Below are 18,941 nucleotides of genomic sequence, written 5' to 3' on the forward strand. Positions count from 1 at the left end.
TTCCCGGCTGGCTCTGGAGTAATTGCTGCAGCAGGAAGGAGTTAACAAGATAAAGCAGCAAGCCCCGGAGCCGCACCTCCTCCCCGCGCGGCCAGGTGTTCCCACGCGTGGGACGCGCCGCGGCGGGACGGCGCGCCCCCGCCCGCTCCCGGGATGCGGTGCGAGCCGGGATCCTCCATCCCAGCCCCCTCCCTGGCGGCGGCCTGAGGAGGAGGAGGAGGAGGAGGAGGAGGAGGAGGAGGAGGAGGGTCGGCTCCAGCGCCTCCCCCCTTCCCCGCCTCCCTCCTCGCCGAGCGCAGCGCCCCGAGCATGGAGCCTGCCTGAGACGCTCCGTGCGCTCCGGCAGCTGCTGCGGCGGCACAACATGGAGGCGGCGGCGGCCGCGCCGCTCCCGCTGCTGCTGCTGCTGCGGCTCCTCGCCGCCTCGGTGCTGCGCTGCGAGCCGGGCTCGGCCGGGGGTAAGCTCCTCGGGGCGTCGCGGGGCCCGGGCGGGCGGGGAGGCGAGCGCCGCTGTCCCTTTTGTTGTCGGACTTGGGCAAACTTTCCCCCGCGCTCCGCCGGGAGTGCGGCGGGGAGGGGCGGGAGCGGGGCCAGGCTCCTGCGGAGGCGCAGGACGCGCACATGGACGAGACGGGCCGGGAGGAGGACGGGAGGCTGCCTGCACCGGCTCCCCCACACAAAACTATTGCTCCTCGCCCCGCTTTCCTGCAGAAAGGGTGCGCAGGAAAAGGAGGCCTCTCCTCTCTGTTCCCTCGGGACATATCCCGCTTGGGGGCGAGGCGGTTTTCCCTCAGGGGTGGCTCAGGTAAACGCGCACAGTTGCAAAAAGAGAGACAAAAGTCGCCCACCCCCCTCGCCCCCCCACTCCCGTCCTTCCGCGGTCCCGGGCAGGGATTTCTGTGGAGTTTGGAGGGGTCGGTGTCGGGTGTCGCTCAAACTCTTGGCTGGGCCGGGGAGGGGGTGGGGGGAAGGCGAGTTTGCTGTGCGTGCCCGGCGTTCCCCCCTCGCCCCGGCTCCGGTGTGAGGCTGCGGGCGGGCGGCGCTGCGGCGGGCGGGGGTCCGGCCCGGCCCGGCCCCGCGGGCGATGCCGGAGCTGCAGTCCGGGTGCCCCGTCCCGGGCACGGAGCCTGCCCTCCGCTTTCCCTTGGCCGTCCCGTTTCTAAGTGAGTGTGCTAATCCTTCTAAATCACAAATAGACGGGGGCGGTACAGTGTCTGCAGCATCCGTGGGGAGCGGGACGGTGTCCTTTCGTCCTGCGTGCGGCTTCGCTCCCGACTTTGTCTCGCCCGAGACGGGGAGTTCGGGCTGCATGTGCAAGACTTCTGGTTTTTTGCTGCTGCATGTGGTCTGCCTGGATACATCATCCCGGTGCTTGAGCAAGCCGAAGCCTGGCTGTTGCGATTTCCTGGTAGTTTAGAAAACTCGGCAGTGTGGCCAACGCTGTCAGAACATCACCTCAGGGCCTCTTTTTATTAGGCCACCCACCTTTTCAAACCTCCTGTAATTATTAGAACTGTCATTTAGAGCAAGAGAACAGACCATATTCTGCTGGCATCATCATTCTGTATTTTTAGTTGGAGCTCTGTGTGGGTGTGTATTATGTATTGCTTATTCTGGATTATATCAAAAAGATACCCTTCATATCGCAGGGTCCACCTTCTCCATACACACTGCCACAATCTTTCGAAAAGGTTTCTGAAAACCTGAAATGTGGTTTGTTCCTTTCTGAACACTTATGTTTGTGTACAGATGTTCACATTCCGGTTTGACTGAATGAAGCTAATGTAGCTTTTGGGGGGTGAAGGGTAGAAATTGATTTCTAGGGTTCTTATATGAAGGCTCTTTAAGGGATTTCCTTACATTTACTTAACAGGTTCTAATAGAAAAATTCCTTTTTTTAAAAAGGGATAACTTTGCATTTGGAATTCTTAGGAAAATAAGAGTTCATGACAAAACTAAGGAATAAGTTCTAACTTGGAGTTTGGTTTTCTTTCACCTTGTTTGAGAGACAGTGATTCATTTAATATAGTGTTTGTCTGATATGAGCAGTCACCTTCCTTAACATGCATGGAAGAAATGGGCTACAAATGTACAATTTTTAGTGATTAGTTAGGGACTCTTAGTTATAGATCTTAATGACATTGCTTTTGTTCTGCCTACTTAGTAGGAACGTTTTGTTGTGTTGATCCAGACAGTACTTTTAAGGACAGTTCATCTGTCCTTTTAGAAGGAGCATGGATGTACTATGAGAGGCTCTCCATGGATGTAATCTCCTTTCTGAGAATCCCTACTCTGTAAGGAGATGCCTGACTTTTAGCTATTAAAAGTATTTTGATGTGCTTATCTTACAAATATGTAAATGCATCTGTGCATGATTGGGGATCTGCTGGGAGCTTCTGCAGTGCTACTGCTTCACTGAAGTTTGGCACGTTGTAATAGATCTTGAATACTTTGGCTGTGAAATAATTTTGCTCTAGAGCTCTAAGTTCTTGCTCTGTAGGTGGTGGTGTCGGGAGTGGTTTTATTTATGCGGCTTGAAATAATGATAAACCTGTTTCATATATGGCTTGTATTTGACTCGTTTAACTGTGAAAAGACAAAATGATCGTTGCATTTGGTCCTTCCTTGAAGGGAGGAATTTCTTGCTCATGCAAAGTATTTAATGCTTTTTCATTTTTGTGAAAATACCATAAGTTAAGGATTCCTACTATTGCACAGTGGATATTTCATGTGGGGTTCTTAAAATGTTCAAGTAAGTTGAGGTAATTCTTGCTTAAGAGCTATCTCAAGCCAAAATTATTTTTACTTAAACTCAAAAATGCTTGCCTGTGTCTTGTCATGCACATGAATTTCCCAAAATAGTGAGATTGTATCTTAGTTTTCTTTAATGTAACAATTATTTGCCTGATACTAACAAACACAGGATACAGAAAGGTGAAGAGGGAAGTGTGGTGGTTACAAATACTTAAAACTGGGGATGCAGCACAAAATAAAAAATGCATGTGAGCACAACCAACCCTAAAATGACTTTTAATCCATATTGTTTACATGAGATAACCCAGAGCTAGTGAAACCTGTTGCCGTGGTTAAATGTAGAAGGTAGCAGGAAAAATCACTTACTAATATTATGACAGGGAAATGTGCTGTGTAGGAGTCCTCGAGTGCATTTCAGTGCCATTTCAGTCAGTCTGTCATTGATTTATGGGGCTAGTTACTATTTTCCTAATAACTGTTACTAGTGTGATGTGAGGGTCTGTCACAAATTATGGTCATAAATCCTCTTGAAATAGTGAGGAAATAATGAAAGTTCAGGTAGACTGTGAAGTTTAGGTTCATACTTTCAAAGCACTGAGTCTTCGTTCTCCAGGGAAAGTTAAATAGGTTTAACTGTCTTTAGGTGTGGTATGTGAGCTGATTTGTTACTATTTCATTTAAAATTAAATTATTTAGATTTATTTTAAAGCACACAGAGATGCTTTAAAATCACTCATACTATAGATGCCTGAAATAGGTAGATCAGCACGACAAGTACAAAGTCAGTACTTAGAAGAACATGAATGTATTTCATCGATACCCTAGCATAAGTTCCATCCTTGCCTCTTGCTGCTTTAGCTCAAAAATTTTTATTTTAGTTGTTTATAATGTAGTTGTTGGTAAAACTGGCTATGGGTTTTGTCCCAGCTGTAAATTTTCTCAGTTCTGCAAGTTTCTCGAATAAGGCAAGCCAAGGTAACTTTTTAGCAAACAGAGATTGTTTCTGGGAACTTGTTACCTTTAGTGTTCGGGTAAGATTTGGCAGCGTAACAAGAAATAAAGGTTACAAAACCTCTCCTCGAATATAGACACACCTGACTTACTATATAAGACTGTCTACTGTAACTCTGCTTCTAGTTAAAAATTAACCAGCCCCTGTACATTTCAAAGCATTTCTCTCTCTTTTTGTCAAAACAGAAATAAATTGCACTTGGTGAATTTCAATTGGTGGTGCTCAGAAACAGCTATAATAACAAGGTTTAGTTTCTTGTTAGATCAGTATTTCTTGTGAGCTTACTGTATTGTATGGAAGCAGCCTGCCATCTTGAGACTAAGGACAATAATTAGGTTTAAATTCCTTCTTAGAATGAAGAGAAAAAAGCTACCTACAATACCATCTTTCTAAGAAATCCTCTTATTTTTTTTCTTATGTGTGTAACCTAGGGCTATTAAACAGTCAAAATGTTTGGCTTTTATAAGTTCAGAATTTCTCTTGGGAGTTGATGTGGCTGGAAAAAACCTCACAGCACTGAGAACCCTTGAAAGAAATGGATGTTATTTTCTGCTCAAGACCTCTGTGGAGAACTCAAATAAGTATCAACCTGAGCTTTGGGGGAGGAGTGACAGTAGAACAGTTATCCCCCCAAGTTTGTGTGGCACAGGCCAGCAACAATGCAGCTCTACTGTGCACAGTGGAAAACAGCATTTTGCTTAGATTTTGAGGCACGTGTATTGTTCTTTTTTTTTGTATTCTTCCCGACAGGACATGTCTAACAGCACTGCAAGCTCACTTAGGACAGGAGCAAAGAATTGAGATGATGACTAGGGATGCTGGCTAGGCAAACCCATGTGCTGTTTGGACACTGAGGCCTTTCTGAAGAAGGCAAAGATGTGCCATCTCCTGATAGCTCACATCTGGGACTTCTAAACTGGAAAAAGTAGTTCTGGTGAGTCCTGCTCTTAAAAAGCTCATGATAGAGTCAAAGGATATTTTTAGCAATTCTTGAGATTTTGTGTGATGAAACAGTTGTGGTGAGAACAGGAAAGAAAATGGGAACTATGTCCCACAAAGTATTGTTCAGTACAGTTGTTTGTTTGGAGCTTATGGGCCAACAATTCTTCTGGTTTCTTTTCTCTCAGAAAAATTGGAATGTGGAACTTAGCAGTGTCTCATCTTTGTGGTTTCTGTTTACTAAAGATTGAAACTATCTGTTAAGGCACCCAATTTGACTGAGAAGCTCCAAAGATTGTAAGGAATGGGTGATGGGCTGGTAAGGATGTTGAGGGTCTACGTAATAAACAAGATTTTTAATTTAGCTCTTCTTTCCTTTATTCTTGCTTGACTCACACTTTGCCTGCCAGTGCAGACAGATGTAAGGTGTCATTTTGTATTGATGTTAAATCCATGGGTAACTTTTGCAAGGATGCCAATAAATTGACACATGCTTGATTTAAATTGGTGTGTTTGCTCTGGATGATAAAAGTGTTAAAGCAATTGAAATTGCTTTCAAACCAGTAAATTTGTGGTGTGTTAGATTAACTTAATGGAAATAGCCTACTGGGAAAAGAGCTTTCTCGACTGTAAATCAGCTACAGAATTGTCTTCATTTCACAGTATGAAGGCTTTTTGCTATTGCAATAAACAGCACTGACAGCAGATGCAATAGTAAGTTCTTGGTGAGATTGTCAGTGGTCTGAGAAGCTCAAATGTTGGCATGTGTGTTTAAAATGTGCCTGGTTAATAATATAATAATTGTTGAATTCTGTTTGGCACTTTTACTTTTTGAAATGCTGTATGTATTTTTTGCTAATTCTGAATGTTCTGCAAGAATGGCATCTGTTATTTATCATTATACATAAGGAAATTGAGCTTCCCCACTTAAAGTTCACTTACTTTAAACAGTAACAAAAATAACAACTTTTGTTCCTGTTTAAAGTTTTGTGGTAGGCAGAATTTTTGAAGTCTGATCTTCTGTTGAGACTATAGATGTAAACCAGGTAATTGTTCAATAAATCAAGTGTGGTATTCCTGAGCTGTCATGAAAGGTGATGCAACTGGAGAAATGAAGTTGCATGTGAGTTAGGGTGTAACTCTCCCCTCTATTATGGAAAGTAGAAAGATGGGAAGTGTATTTCTGGTTTTTATTTGGTTACTCAAAGGTCTTGATTTTCATGTTTTTCTCATGAATTCTTGTTAAAGGGCATATGGTGTTCTGTGAAAGTGCAGTGTTTTTAATTTGGTAGTTCTGTCCTTACAGGACATCTGTTGGCTTGAGTTTTGTCTGAGAGGGAGATAAATGACTGAGTTACTTATCTTAACATCTCTTTGTGCGGCTTAGAGTTTGGTAACATTTTGTAATGGTGATTCCAGAGGTTCTCTCTTGCCCTTTCTTTAAATGCCATGACTGTACATTTTGTTTATTTCACTATGTTGTTGCATTAAATGTGATGCATTATACATTTTCAATACAGGTTTTTGGAAATTACTTGCTGCACATGATTGCTAAGATGATAAATTAACCCTGGGGAATTCTTGATTCTCAGCTTTCAAGAATTAGACTGGAGGTAGGAGAGGGCAGTCAGTGGAGACAGAAGCTTGACCCCCCCTTTCTGTGGTGTTTTCAATCTAATTAAATGGTGTGATTTGGTTTTGATTTTTTTTTCTTTGTTATCACACAACATCATGCTGTAGAGTATGGCTATCAAGAAAGTCAAGTTGCTTCCTTTTGGCCTTGCTGTAGGAGATGAAATTCTTTTTTATTGGACTTTCTATGATCAGAAACTGATCAGAACTACCTTGCTTGTCTTTAGTATGTGCTTCTGAAGCAAACAGCTGGGTTTTGCATGGAGTAGGTGAAGATTTCACAGGGATCCCACCATGACACATCTCTGGGGGCTTTCCGACTTATGCCACCTTGTATCTTGATTTCTTGTAGTTGGGATTTTTTTCCTTGTTTCTCAGACTTCCTAAATAACACATCCTTTAAATCTGTTCCTTCAGGTAAGACTGAAGGGTATTTTTTGTGACGTTGAGTGAGTGGTCTGCCAGCTGCCTTATTGTTATAAGGTTTTGCTGTTCCTTGCACCCAGTGGGGTGCGTGGGGACTTTGTCATGTTATTTTCCTTCAGCCCATCATTTCTAGGGTGTTGTGAAAGCTGTGGCATGTTCCTGTGTAACCAGACTTTGTCTGAAGAGGCTGGTGAATGTTGAAATCTGTGTGTCAAATTTAAGAGTCTTCTAAGCTGATTTCTCTAGTTTTAGTTCTAGAAGTGGAGCAGAAATTATACTCAAGGCAATGTGAATGGCTTTATGTCTTTACTGTAGTTATTATTGTTCAAGGATTATTTTCAAATAATGAATAAGGGACAGTTTCTACAAGTTTTTGTGCAGATACAAAAACAAAATAAGATTTTTGGGGCAAAAAGTGATTGCTTTAGAAGGACAATTGCAAAGCCGTGGTATTTGGAAATGTTTCTGCTGCATATTTGTTTTCACAATACTGTTTTTAGTTCTGTGGTGGTTTGACCTTGTCTGGATGCCAGGTGCTCACCAAAGCTGCTCTATCTCTCCCCTTTTCAACTGGACAAGGGAGAGAAAGTTTAACAAAAGGCTCACGGGTGGAGGTAAAGACAGGCATAGATCACTCACCAATTACTGTTATGGGCAAAACAAACTCAGCCTGGGGAAATTAGTTCAACTTATTACCCATCAAGTCAGAGTGAAAAGTAAAGTGAAATGAAAAGTAAAACAAAATCTTAAAAATACCTATCCCTCACCCCTCCTTTCCTGCCTGGCTTATTTAATTTTATTCCTGATTTTCTTCCTCCTCCCTGCCAGCAGTGCAGGGGGACAAGGGAAGGGGCGGCAGTCAGTTCACCACATGTTGTTATCTACACAATAACTTGTTTTTCCTTGTTAATTTCCCCGGGGACACTCCCACCATCACCCATGGGCCTGGCCTTGGCCAGCAGTGGGTCCATGCGGGAGCTGCCTGGCATTGGCTCCATGGGACATGGGGGAAACTTCCAGCAGCTTCCCACAGAAACCACCCCTTCTATCACCAAAACACTGCCACACTAACCCAATACAGGCTCAGTCACTTAGACCAGTGTCTTACTGATTCCAGGAAAATACATTCTGAAATAGAGCTATCTTTTTATCTGTGTAACATTATAGAGGAAAAGGGAGAGTTTGTCTCTTGGATTACAAGCTGTCTCTGGTGATGACAGTTAACCATTCAAGGAAAAAAAGGAATGGGAGGTTATGAGATTTATTCTCTGTAGTATAACTAGGCAATGTCTACATAATATACTTGGTATTCTTTCTTAGCACTTGAAGCTAATCCAAAAGTCAGTATGCTTCTTGAACTTCTCAAAGCAGCAGAACTTAAAAACCAAACCCCTAATCCTTTGTTTTATAGAAGGTATCACCTTTGGCCACTGAATCATAAATTACCCAGTGTTAGATATGTATTGCTCCCTACTTACATTGTGCATATTGTTCCAAAAGCTTTGGAGGCTTTTGTAACTAGTTATTTCAAATAAAATGTCACTTATGTATTCTGTCCCCTTTAAGGGAGTTTACTCATGGCCACCAAGTTTCCTATTTTCTCTGTCACCTTTTGCTTTGTTTTCAGTAGTTGAGAACTTTCTGTTTCTAGGAAAAGTTCAGAATAGAGTTGCCTGCCATACAGGAATGAATTTCAACATAAAATATGATATAAATGATACAAATAGTTTTACTTTTGCTTTAGATTTCTCCCCGATTGCTTCCCCTGCTTGAAATCCAGCACCTTGAAGTATGAGGTGTTTAAGCACCTATGTTTTGGTTTTTTTCCAAAGGGAAAATATTTTAACCTCAGAAATCTGTATTGCTGACTTACCTGGATGTGTCTATCCCAAAAGATATAAAAGCAAATTAAACTGCTGAGTTATTTGTGTTCCCAAGTGAGAACTAAGAGGATGAAAATGCACATGGGTGGCATTTTCCACTTAGAAAATCTGCCCAGCGGTGGATGATTAAAAAAAAAATCTATACATTATCTACATCTTCAAAAGCTGAGTAAAAGAAATATGTAGTTAGGAGAAATTTTGGTCTGTCTGGGTTTTAACAGTATGTTTTTTACTGTCTGAATGTGGTAGACTATTACTTATGTTTTAAATCTCCAGTTTGCAGGTGTTCAGTGATAGAAAGGGCATACTCAGAAACAGTTACACATCTGGACTTACTTAGGCAAGCTACATAGTGAGAGTAGGTAGGGTGTGGCTAATGCAGGCACAATTATTGTGAAGCCTCAATATATTGGAATTGAATCACTCGCAGTCCTTCCCTGCCTTGAAGTCTGTGAACTCTCAGCATTTTGTCTGAGAACAGGTGACAGTGATACAGAAATGGTCTCTGATTGCATCTTGGAGTGTTTTACACAAGAAGCACCTCAGAGCCATCTTCTCCTGTGCATATGGTTTTTAAATAACCATCTAGAAGTGAACCTGCTTTGTTTGACTCCATTGCATTGTTCTCTTAATGGCTGTTGTTCCATTAGAGAGGAATGAAGCTTCAAGCTATTAGCATTATAGGTAAGGTATTCCTTGAAAGGCAGGGCAACGAGTATTTATTAATCAAAATTGTATGCCTGATCAGTGTTCTGCACCTAAGTATTTGACCTTGCATAACCACTTTCCTTCCCTTTTGCAGTCGACAATTTCTGCATGCAGTATCACTTTCCTATATTGGTAGTATTTCTTCTTAACTTGAAAGCTCTTCTAGGCAGAGATCTTGTATATTATTTTTAAAACTTTTACCTGCTTTCTTTGTGTTGTTCCCCCCTCTCCCCCAACTGTGTGAAGAATCAAGGCTGCTTAAGGCTGAAATGTCTGTAGGTGGGTAATTTCTATTATCCAGTGGTCAAGAGAGCTCTTGGGAACTTGTTAGGTTACTTCCCTAAGTAGGATGATGAGGCAGCATCATTGAATGAAACCCTATGCAAAACAAAAAAACAGCCCCAAACCAACCTTCTATTTCTGGCAGTTTGGAAAAGCTGCCTGCTGTCCCTTTAGCATGTGGCTCCACTAACATTGTCTGGCATGACAGAATTGGTAAAACTGGAGTAGCTGCAGCTGAGTGTGTGTTTGAGGATTGCTGCTTTTCATTCAGTCTAGGGCACAATGGAGAGAAGATGAGCATGTGGAAATACTTTGCTTGTGACCTCTGTTGATGTTATCTCTCAACTTGCGTGGTCCAAATTAAGGTTTTCATTGTTAACCTGCAAAAGATGTAAGTGATCTAGGACTCATTTACCTTGGGTATTAACCACCTTGACACCTCTGGTCCTTCACCATCCTGTGACAGTAATTAAAAAAGTAATTAAAAAGAACTCTGGTTGCTGATTCCCAGGTTGTGGAACTCCTGGCATGTGGAGATAGAGCACATCTGGTGCTGGTCCTCAGAGGCAGAACACAGCCAGCCCAGAGCCTGTTGCATGTGGGGAATGATGCAAGTGACTTGTTTTCTCTGAACAATGGCTATGGGATCTTTGTGAGTGTTGGCCTCTTGCCTGTTGGGTGTTTTGGTTTTGTTGCTTTTTTTTTCCCTCAGGAAGTCTGTGTGCAATGAGGGAGGATGTGGAGTACTGTAAGGTCTTGATATAGCTGACTTGGTCCTCCAAGCAGTCTTTGCTTCTTGACAATGGTGCTCTTATATATGCAAAATGCCTGCTTCTACCACTGTGGGAAGCCCTTGGTAGATACAGGTACAGGGGTCCTGTCTTTTGTGCTTTTCTGACTCCTGGGATTCTGTGCAGTCGGTGTTGCAGGGCCACAGCAGAAAGTTTTCTTTCTAAAGGAGATGAACTCAAGTGTTCAACTTTGAGGAACTTACTTGGGGCCTGTTAGAAGCTTCTTCCTTGGACAGATTATAAGGCTTTTGTAGGGTAACAAAACTTGCTTTGTTTGAGGTAGAATATGAATTCAAAATCTAACAGCTATTCCACAATTACTTCCCCTGGGGTGCTTGTATTTTGGAATGGTTTCCCCTCAAAGATTAGTTCTGGAATACTTTATTATGGTCTTATATTCATCTTGGTCTTGGAATTCATTTCAAACTGTGTGGATTGAGAGTGAGTTACAGGCTCATGTTACTGAATCTGAGCATCTGCTGGTCACATCTTGATGTAAACTGTTTCATTATCATGGTTGTTTATAACATGCCACATTTCCATTCACTTGTTGATAGCCTCTTAGGACCCGTCTGTCCACAAATGGTGGTTTGTGAGGGGGGCAGCCTTCCAAGAATCTGTGGGAACACTTTGGGTCACATGGCAAGAGTGTCCTTCAGACACATTTGGCCCTTGATTGGCAATGAGGCAGAGGTGGATGGGAGGACTTGTTTGAATGGACAAGAGGAAAAATGTTAATTTGCTTGGGAAGCCACGGTGTAGGACAGGTACACTCAACTCATGTGTACTAGTGTGGGGTAGGAATTTGTTTGGTTACTTGTAAATTCTGCTGTTCTATTTTTTAATTGCTGTTAAATTCTCCAGGTGTTTAGCTCCCTGACCATTAGCTGCTTTACATATTCTTTCCTGCTTATTTGAATCTGTAGCAGCAGGTTTGTTTGGTTTTTTGTTGTGTGGGTTGGTGGTTTTTGGGGGTTTTTTTGGGTTGGGTGGTTTTTTGGTTTTTTTTTGTTTTTGTTTTTTTTACTCATTTAAATTTAATGAATAAAACCTTGGTCTCTGTTGGAAACTAAATTGACTTCAGGTGTCTCTCTGGTGATGCACAAGTGCCATTGCTGTTGCAAACCAGTGTGTTGGCAGGAAGGGATGAGTGGGTCAGTAAAGATTCACAGCATTGAGGGACGATGTTCCATTACTAATGAAAAGCTTTTGCTTGTTTTCTCAAGTCTTGAGCATCAGCTGGAGACTGTGAGGCAGTTGCAGGGATATAAATATAACTTGTTAGCTGCTGTGCTCTGAATTACAGCTGCATGCAGTGCTTTCTCCTGTGCAACTTGTCTTCTGCTTTATTGTGAGGCAGAAGCAGTACACCAAATTCTACAAAAACCTCTGATTTTCTCCAGGAACTAATATTGATTTTTTTTTCTTTTTAATTTGAAGTGTTTTATATGCAAGAATAGAGCAGTCAAGCACAGTGGGGAATGTTTAAATGTTATGTGCACACACTTAAAACTGCAAAAAGAAATTTTAGCACCAGTTTGTTATTCTAAAGTCTGAATTAATGTTGGCTGTTTATAAAAGGGAATGGACTTCACAGGGTTATTTTCACATTTAAACTTCAGCAGGACACTGGGAACAGATTACTGTGAGTATTTGAGTAACTTGTGTTTGCTTAGTGTGCTTGGCAACATTTCTTTTAATGAAAGTTTAGCTTTTAAGCTATTCAAATTCAATTCCAAAACTTTGGCCTTCACCAGGAAGGTAAGATGACTGGGAAGAAAAATCGATGTGGGATTTTTTTGCTTGGTTGGTTTTTGGTTTTGTTTTTTTTTTTCGTTTGGGTTTTTTTGGGGGGGATTTTTTTTTTGCAGTTATTGATGTGTATGATGTCAGTTGTAAGATCTCTCTTGTGTATATGGCCAGAAGTGACTGTGTTTTATTATCTTTATTCAGAAAGCCTTTGAAACATGGAATTTTAATTTATTCAAAGCCTTGCCATAAATATTGCTTAATCCTGAGAGGAGAATCTTTGCTGGGATGATCCCAAAACACTGACAAATAGATGAGTGTACAGCAGATAGGCAGGCAGAGAATGCTTTCTCCCACCTTTGGCTGAGCGTGTGCCAAGTGGATGGTCAGACTCTGCTGGATCCTACTGATCTCCCAACTTCAGCTCCACCTGTTGCACTGGCCAAGGAGGAATGGTATCAAAACTCTTCCCAGTGTCTGAAATGGCACAAAACTTCCTAGCTCTGACAGCTGCAAGTTCATGTTAAAAACGCAAGATTTCCTGAAATTTGTCTATTGGCTAACTCAAAGCACATCTCTCTATATCTTTGTAAGATTGACACTACCAGAAAAGGCCTGAATTTGATTTATTTGCAGTTTATTCTTTAGGTTTTAGTTATTTTTTTACTCTTCCCCAGAGGCTTATTTGACACAGAACTCAACAACTGATTCCCTTACTTCTAAATCCTGGAGAATGGTTGTGTGGGGCTTTTTGCCCCTCTAATACAATATATAGGCACAGATCATGCAAGTGAAGTTGCAACAATGGAATGTTATTCAGTGAAGTTACCAATTTTATATATTTTAGATCCTACTGGGAACTTTTGGTAACTGATGGTGTTACACCAAGCCAGAAGGAGCTTTTTGGCAACACCTGGTGTAGATTAGGACAAGACTGTGTTTCAAATGGAGTGTTTTGCCCGGCGGTTTCAATTGAAGCAGAATTCTGCTTCAGTTCTGTGCTCCTTCTAGTGACAGCACAAAAATGTGTGGCCACGTAGTAAACTAGGCCTGAAAGTAACCTGCTTGGTTATCTTCTGTTTTGTGGGATGTCTTATCCTTACTCATTGTTTTAATTATCATTTTATTGTTTTGACTTCCTTCTGTTCTTCTGACACCAGTCACCCCTCTCTGTCAAACATATTGTTAATAAATCCCTGCATCAGAGAGGAGAAAGAGGGAGACTGATCAATGACATAGGCTAAAATGGGACTTAAATCAAATTTTCTGTAGTCTAATAAAACTGTCATACTGAAAGATCAAGGATTTGATGGGTCTAACATATTCAGCTTTGAAGGAAGGATGATGCCACATGTTTCTATGCAATTCACATGTCGCACAGCCTGTGATGTTGGGGGTGTTGGGGGTTCTTTTCTTAAAAAAATCGAAGCTCTGTGTGTTATTTTTGCAAGTCTTTAATTGTTTGTGCTGCACCTCATTAGTGACAAGAATAGCATCTTGGAGAATCTTCTGAGCAATGCAGAAACGGAGCATGTGTTCGCATTTATAGTGTGATGTGATGTGAAGGAGGGTTAATTGTATGGATTAACTGTTCTATGGAGCAGATAGATGTTTTCTCCTTTGATGTTGTGGTGTCCTTGGACAATTAATGCATGAGCTGAAGTTTTTGGTTTGAAAATTTCGGCTTAAGTAGCCTTTACAAATGTTTGGTGTCACTTGATGTCAAGTCTTATTATCTTATTAGCATATATATATGTGTGTGTGTGTGTGTATGTATGTGTATATCTATATAAAAATGTCCTCTGCATTATGAGGTTTTATAAAGGAAACAACTTAATGCTATAATCAGTGGAAAACATTCTTGAGAGGTTTTAGATGTCCTAACTTCCTCCAAGTAAAATTTAAGAAAGCTGATGTTTCTCATACGTTGATAATAACATTGGGGAAATAAAGCATCTTCTCATTACAAAGCTTCTTGATGCACAACAGTGAATTGGTGATAATGACTTGTAGTTACTGGCCCCTGGATGGCTTTTATAAAGTAAGTTGATGGTTTTGAATCTCCTTGCTGCAGAGGTGATAACATGTATTACAGAGTACTGCTCTACATTGCAAGTACTTGCCACAGCAAAGGAGACAAAACCCTCTGAATTGTCCTAAAAAGTGAGTAACTTCCTTCACCCACGTGAAGTCTGTTGATATCAAAGGTGACCCATATTGCCCATGGTAATTAATAGAAGACTGACATAAGTAGGGAGTTCTGGATTTTAGGTCCCCTTTTTAAAGGAGAAAAAGTTTAAATTTTCATTTTCATCTTAGTTCATCTCTGTACCAGATAAGCTTGATAAAAGACTTTCCTATTTCCACTTGGCACTACTATTGTTGAAATATTACAGTATTTTCTGCTAGGACAAGGTGATGGCTGCCTTAACTCTGAGCAATTATTTAGTTACAGGAGCTGCCTAAGTTTAGTATAGAAGCAAAGGGCTTTTGTCAACTGTGCTTCGAGTTAGTGTTTGTTTGGTGTAGCTTGGTGTGGTGCTGTTGTTGGTAGGCACTTTTATTGAGGAGAAAGCAGTTTTTTATAACAAGTGAATGCTTTTGTGGTGTAGTTCACATCTAGTTGTTAGAGAAGGTAGGTTTTTCCTCTAGTTTAACAATACTCTGGCTGTTCAGCCTTCTCTTCAGACAGTACATCAAAGGTTAGGTGAATGCAGACAACATGTTCAATTTTCTTGCATTTTACAAATGAAATTTAAGATGTCTTCTGTTTGCTTTTAAAACTATTCACATAAGCCTTACATTTGGGGCATAATATATTTTTAAGCAAATCTTCTATTTTCAGTGTGTAGGAAAAAAGGCCCTTCCCTTTGCATATAAAATGTGTGGGTTAAATTTTGTTTATAAGCCCCCATTGTATTATAAGAGGGCAGATGTTTGTTTTGTATTTAGTCATTGTCATTCATACCTGGAGGGAGTTACTTAAATGCAAATGCTCATTTCTTGCATGCATTTCATGTTTATTAACAGTCTGCTGCACAGTCTTGGTTATAAAAAGTTAAAATGCAGTTGGTACTTAACAGTGTGCTGGCACCTGACGTTTCTGGATTGGAAACGTGATTTTAGGCTGTGGGTCATAAACAGCTTTTTGTGTTAACAGTTGTATTTTGTGGTGATTTTAATAAGTAAAAGGATATGCACATGTATAATAGGGAGGATGGGATCCAGGACATTTTAACTCCAAAACAGTCTGCAACAGCTGGAAATAGAAGAGGTGCAAAACTGGTTGTAATAATCTTACTGTGCTAAAAGGCTTTCACCAGACAGAGGACAAATGGTGCTGCTCTTTAGTCCAGCTGTGTTCAGTGCTGGGCAGAGCATTGCAGTGGTGAGTGTGTTACTTGTGCTCTGCCTGACTCCCAGTCTGCTGTCTGGAGGACTGCAGTATTTGTTAGTTTTTCTCAACTGTTGTGTGTGGTTGAAATAGTTGTTTGGAATACCATTCTCTGAAATGCCCTGGATGTTTTCCAGATGCCAAGAGAGAAACGTTCCTGCTGTGAAAGTCCTGGGTCATGTCTTCATTGCTGAAACAGGTGTTATTACTACACTGATACTGCAATCCTGATGTGAAATTCCTGATAGAGTCAGTGCAATTCTGTGCAGCTTATGAAATCTTGGGTGAGGAGTGAAATAATGCTGCTGACTTTTTACTTGATGTAAAATTTCCAGTTCTCCTCAGGCATCTTTACATTAAAACAGCTATCTCAATGGAAAATTTACATCTTTGTCTTTAGCAATGAAGGCACAGCCAAGCAGTGCAAATGAAGGGTGGAGAAAGGCTATATGGTGCATAAAACAGGATGATCAGATCACTCATGGCCATGCATTGCTGGAACTATAGTTATAGTATAAACAAATGCATTTTGTTCTGCCCTCCATGATACTGCTTCCTTGTGTAATGCTAACAGGCTTGTGCCCTTCCTTCTGCAGAAATCCTGTTGCTGTTTATCAGAAATCCTGTTTCTTATTTGCAGTACACCTTGTCTAGGCTGCAAAGGAATGGGAGATTTGGGGTGGCTGAGATCATTCCTAAACCATTCATTGTAGTAAAATCTATGTCTTTTTTACAAAAGGAATTGCAAGGTAGCTTGAGGTATGAGAAAATATATGTTACTCTGCCTGGAAAAAAACTACTGGCTATGGTTCTGCTGTGGTCCTGATTAGCACACTGGGCTCTTGCGTTGGATGTGCTGTGGACTGCATGACCCTTAATCCTGGTCCTCTGTGTGTTTCTTTTCTTTCTTTGCCTCGTGTTTCTAGACAGCAGGTTTGTCAGCTGTGACAGTCCTTCCTGGTGTGTCCACACTGAGTCTTTCAGGGTGCAAATCACAATTCTGGCTTGTAGGTGTCTCCCTAGTATGAATGACCACAGTTCATGTTGTGTAAAATTTGTTGTTGCCTTTTTTTTCCCAACCTCGTTTCTCTGCAGGGACAAATTTTACTTTCTTCTGATCCCCCCCTTCCCCGCTTTATAATGAATTTCAGGTTTTTTTAGACATTCATTTCCTTTCTTGTTTGGGAAAGGCAGATATGTGTTGGGTTAAAACAATAACTAGGCTTGGCTGTTTGTACAGGTGGGGAAATCATGTAGAAGGAAAAGGAAGAATTAAGTCTTGAAATGATCTGGGAAGAAAACAGTAATTTTTTTTTCTTTTTATTTCTTGGCTCTTTTGCAGTTAACCTGCTGTCAAAGCTGAGGTGCAGCATGCTTTTCTGGTACCTCTCCTACTTTCTGTTTCTGTAATATGAGACCATTCAACAACATTGTGGCAGCTTCTCTTGCCTATGCAGTGCAGACAGTTAATTTCTTATGCCACTAAGATGTTATTGAGACTCACGTGAAAATTTCAAGAGGCAAAAAAGGCTAACTTGAAAAATAGGTAATAATTTGTTGTAGCTCTACATGGAAATACTTAAAAGTCTTTAGTTTGGGAGGTTGTTCATGGCTAGGTTTATGCCTAAAGCATAGCAGACCTGTGCATAGCAATGAATTCTTTTTTATAAGCACAAAGCCTCTTCTAAAACTCCTTCCCCTGAGCACTGTGTGGACAAGACACAGCAGCACAAGAGAAGGTGCTCTGCAGGTCTGTCTGTAATATTCTGTCTGCAGCTGAGCTGAGCAAAGTAGTTGTCTTATTGCTTTTTATAAAAATCTATATGCCTTTTGAAACCAAGATCCTTTTGACGGGATCAGCTAAAGGAAAGCAACTGTGTGTGCAGTCAAATGGGCAGATTTCAGGGCACCAAAACATCTGTGGTGTGGTGGGAGCCTGGGGGATGGGGAGTAACATGGCACTGGGGAGGGGCAGGAGTGGGTGGCCAATTCAATCAGACAGCAGAACAAAACCCTTCTGACCCAGCCCAATGCAAAGGGCATATTTAAATCAAGATCCCTCCTAACACAGTGTAGCTGCAGTTTGATTTGCACAGTTTCTGCTTTTTTGCAGTTTCACAGCTTTCTCTTTGTGCACCATGCCAGCTCTTCTTTAATATTGTTTTTAGTCTCTTTTTTGGATTCTTCATCCTTGATTATACACCACAGTGCCAATAGAGGCATGTCACGCAATTCTGCAGACTCCAAGGAGAGTGACGAGTTAATAATCTTGAGGTGATACAGAGCAGTAATTAGCTGTAAAAACAACAAAACAAAAATGTTAAACAGTTCCTGTGTAACTTACCTTTTAAAGCCCCAAATTTCAATTGCCTCTCAGGTTTTCTTAATTTTTAAATAATTATCTAGACTCAAAACCTTTTCCAAAATCCAAATGAGGTATTCTGGGTCTGAATTCTAAAACATGTTTCCTGTCTTGCACACACAAACTACCAGTCTATAAATTTAGGTACAGAACTAATGCAATCTTCTTTCTTTTGAATATTATCAACACTTCTCTGAATGTGGAGACTCTTTTATTCTGGAGGATTTGAACTGACAACTGTGTTTTCTGGAAATGTCCTTAAATTTTACGTTGTGGAGAGACAAATAACATAGATTATTATTTTATGTTTCTTCAGCTAAGCTACCAGAAGATCTTCTTTTTTGTATTTCCATCAGTACAAACACTTCAGAAAACTTGCATGACAAATACTGACCTTAAAAAGATAAAAGGTGCCATAAGGAATTGATTTGGTTGCATCAATGTTCTTGGCTAAAGCAGTCATCTTCTGCAAGGAGTGATCTGCCAAGCTTGGAACGGGTTGTTCTGTTTATTTGCTGCCTTCAAGGTGGTCAATTAGGTATTACCATTGATATAAGTACAAGCTCAGGGTTACAGATTTCATTATCTGAAATAACCTTTTTCACCTCATCCTCTTTTTTTCCTCCTTCCTAACAAGCTCTCACAAAGCCTAAATCTTGAATATTTGACTGGAACATAGTCTGCCCAAAACCCAGAAGTTGTGTCTACAACTTGGCACTAAAAACTTCTCTTAACTTTACACCCTCTGAAGGTCAGTATCATGTAGCAGGTTCCATTTAACAAGGTGGTTTTATTTGGGAATATTCTTAACTGTTAGAAGAAAACCATGACAAATTGTGGAACCTACATTTGAGACTTGACTGCATTTTTGTTCCAGTGAGTAACATTTGTCAGCAGCTGAATCCAGCACATGCTATTTCTGAGTCTCTTTTTCTGCAATTTGCAAATACAGTACATATTGTACCTTTGGTGGAAATAGAAATAAAATATCTTTTTTTTCAGCTTTCTA

The 18,941-nt window shown here is 41.0% G+C and overlaps 1 protein-coding gene across 2 annotated transcripts in view; it reads left to right on the plus strand.

The window, feature by feature from the left end:
- Positions 1-273: 273 nt before the first annotated feature.
- LRP5 (LDL receptor related protein 5) overlaps positions 274-18,941 on the plus strand; it is a 123,076-nt gene continuing 104,408 nt past the window's right edge. Inside the window, exon 1 of one of the 2 annotated variants that reach the window (XM_030949951.1) lies at positions 274-458. In XM_030949951.1, coding sequence (XP_030805811.1) covers positions 365-458 — 94 coding nt within the window. In that variant the 5' untranslated portion in view covers positions 274-364. The remainder of the gene's footprint in view (positions 459-18,941) is intronic. The other variant, XM_030949952.1, reaches the window with a different exon arrangement.

This window comes from Camarhynchus parvulus, chromosome 5 (assembly GCF_901933205.1).
Source record: "Camarhynchus parvulus chromosome 5, STF_HiC, whole genome shotgun sequence".
Classification (NCBI taxonomy): domain Eukaryota; kingdom Metazoa; phylum Chordata; class Aves; order Passeriformes; family Thraupidae; genus Camarhynchus; species Camarhynchus parvulus.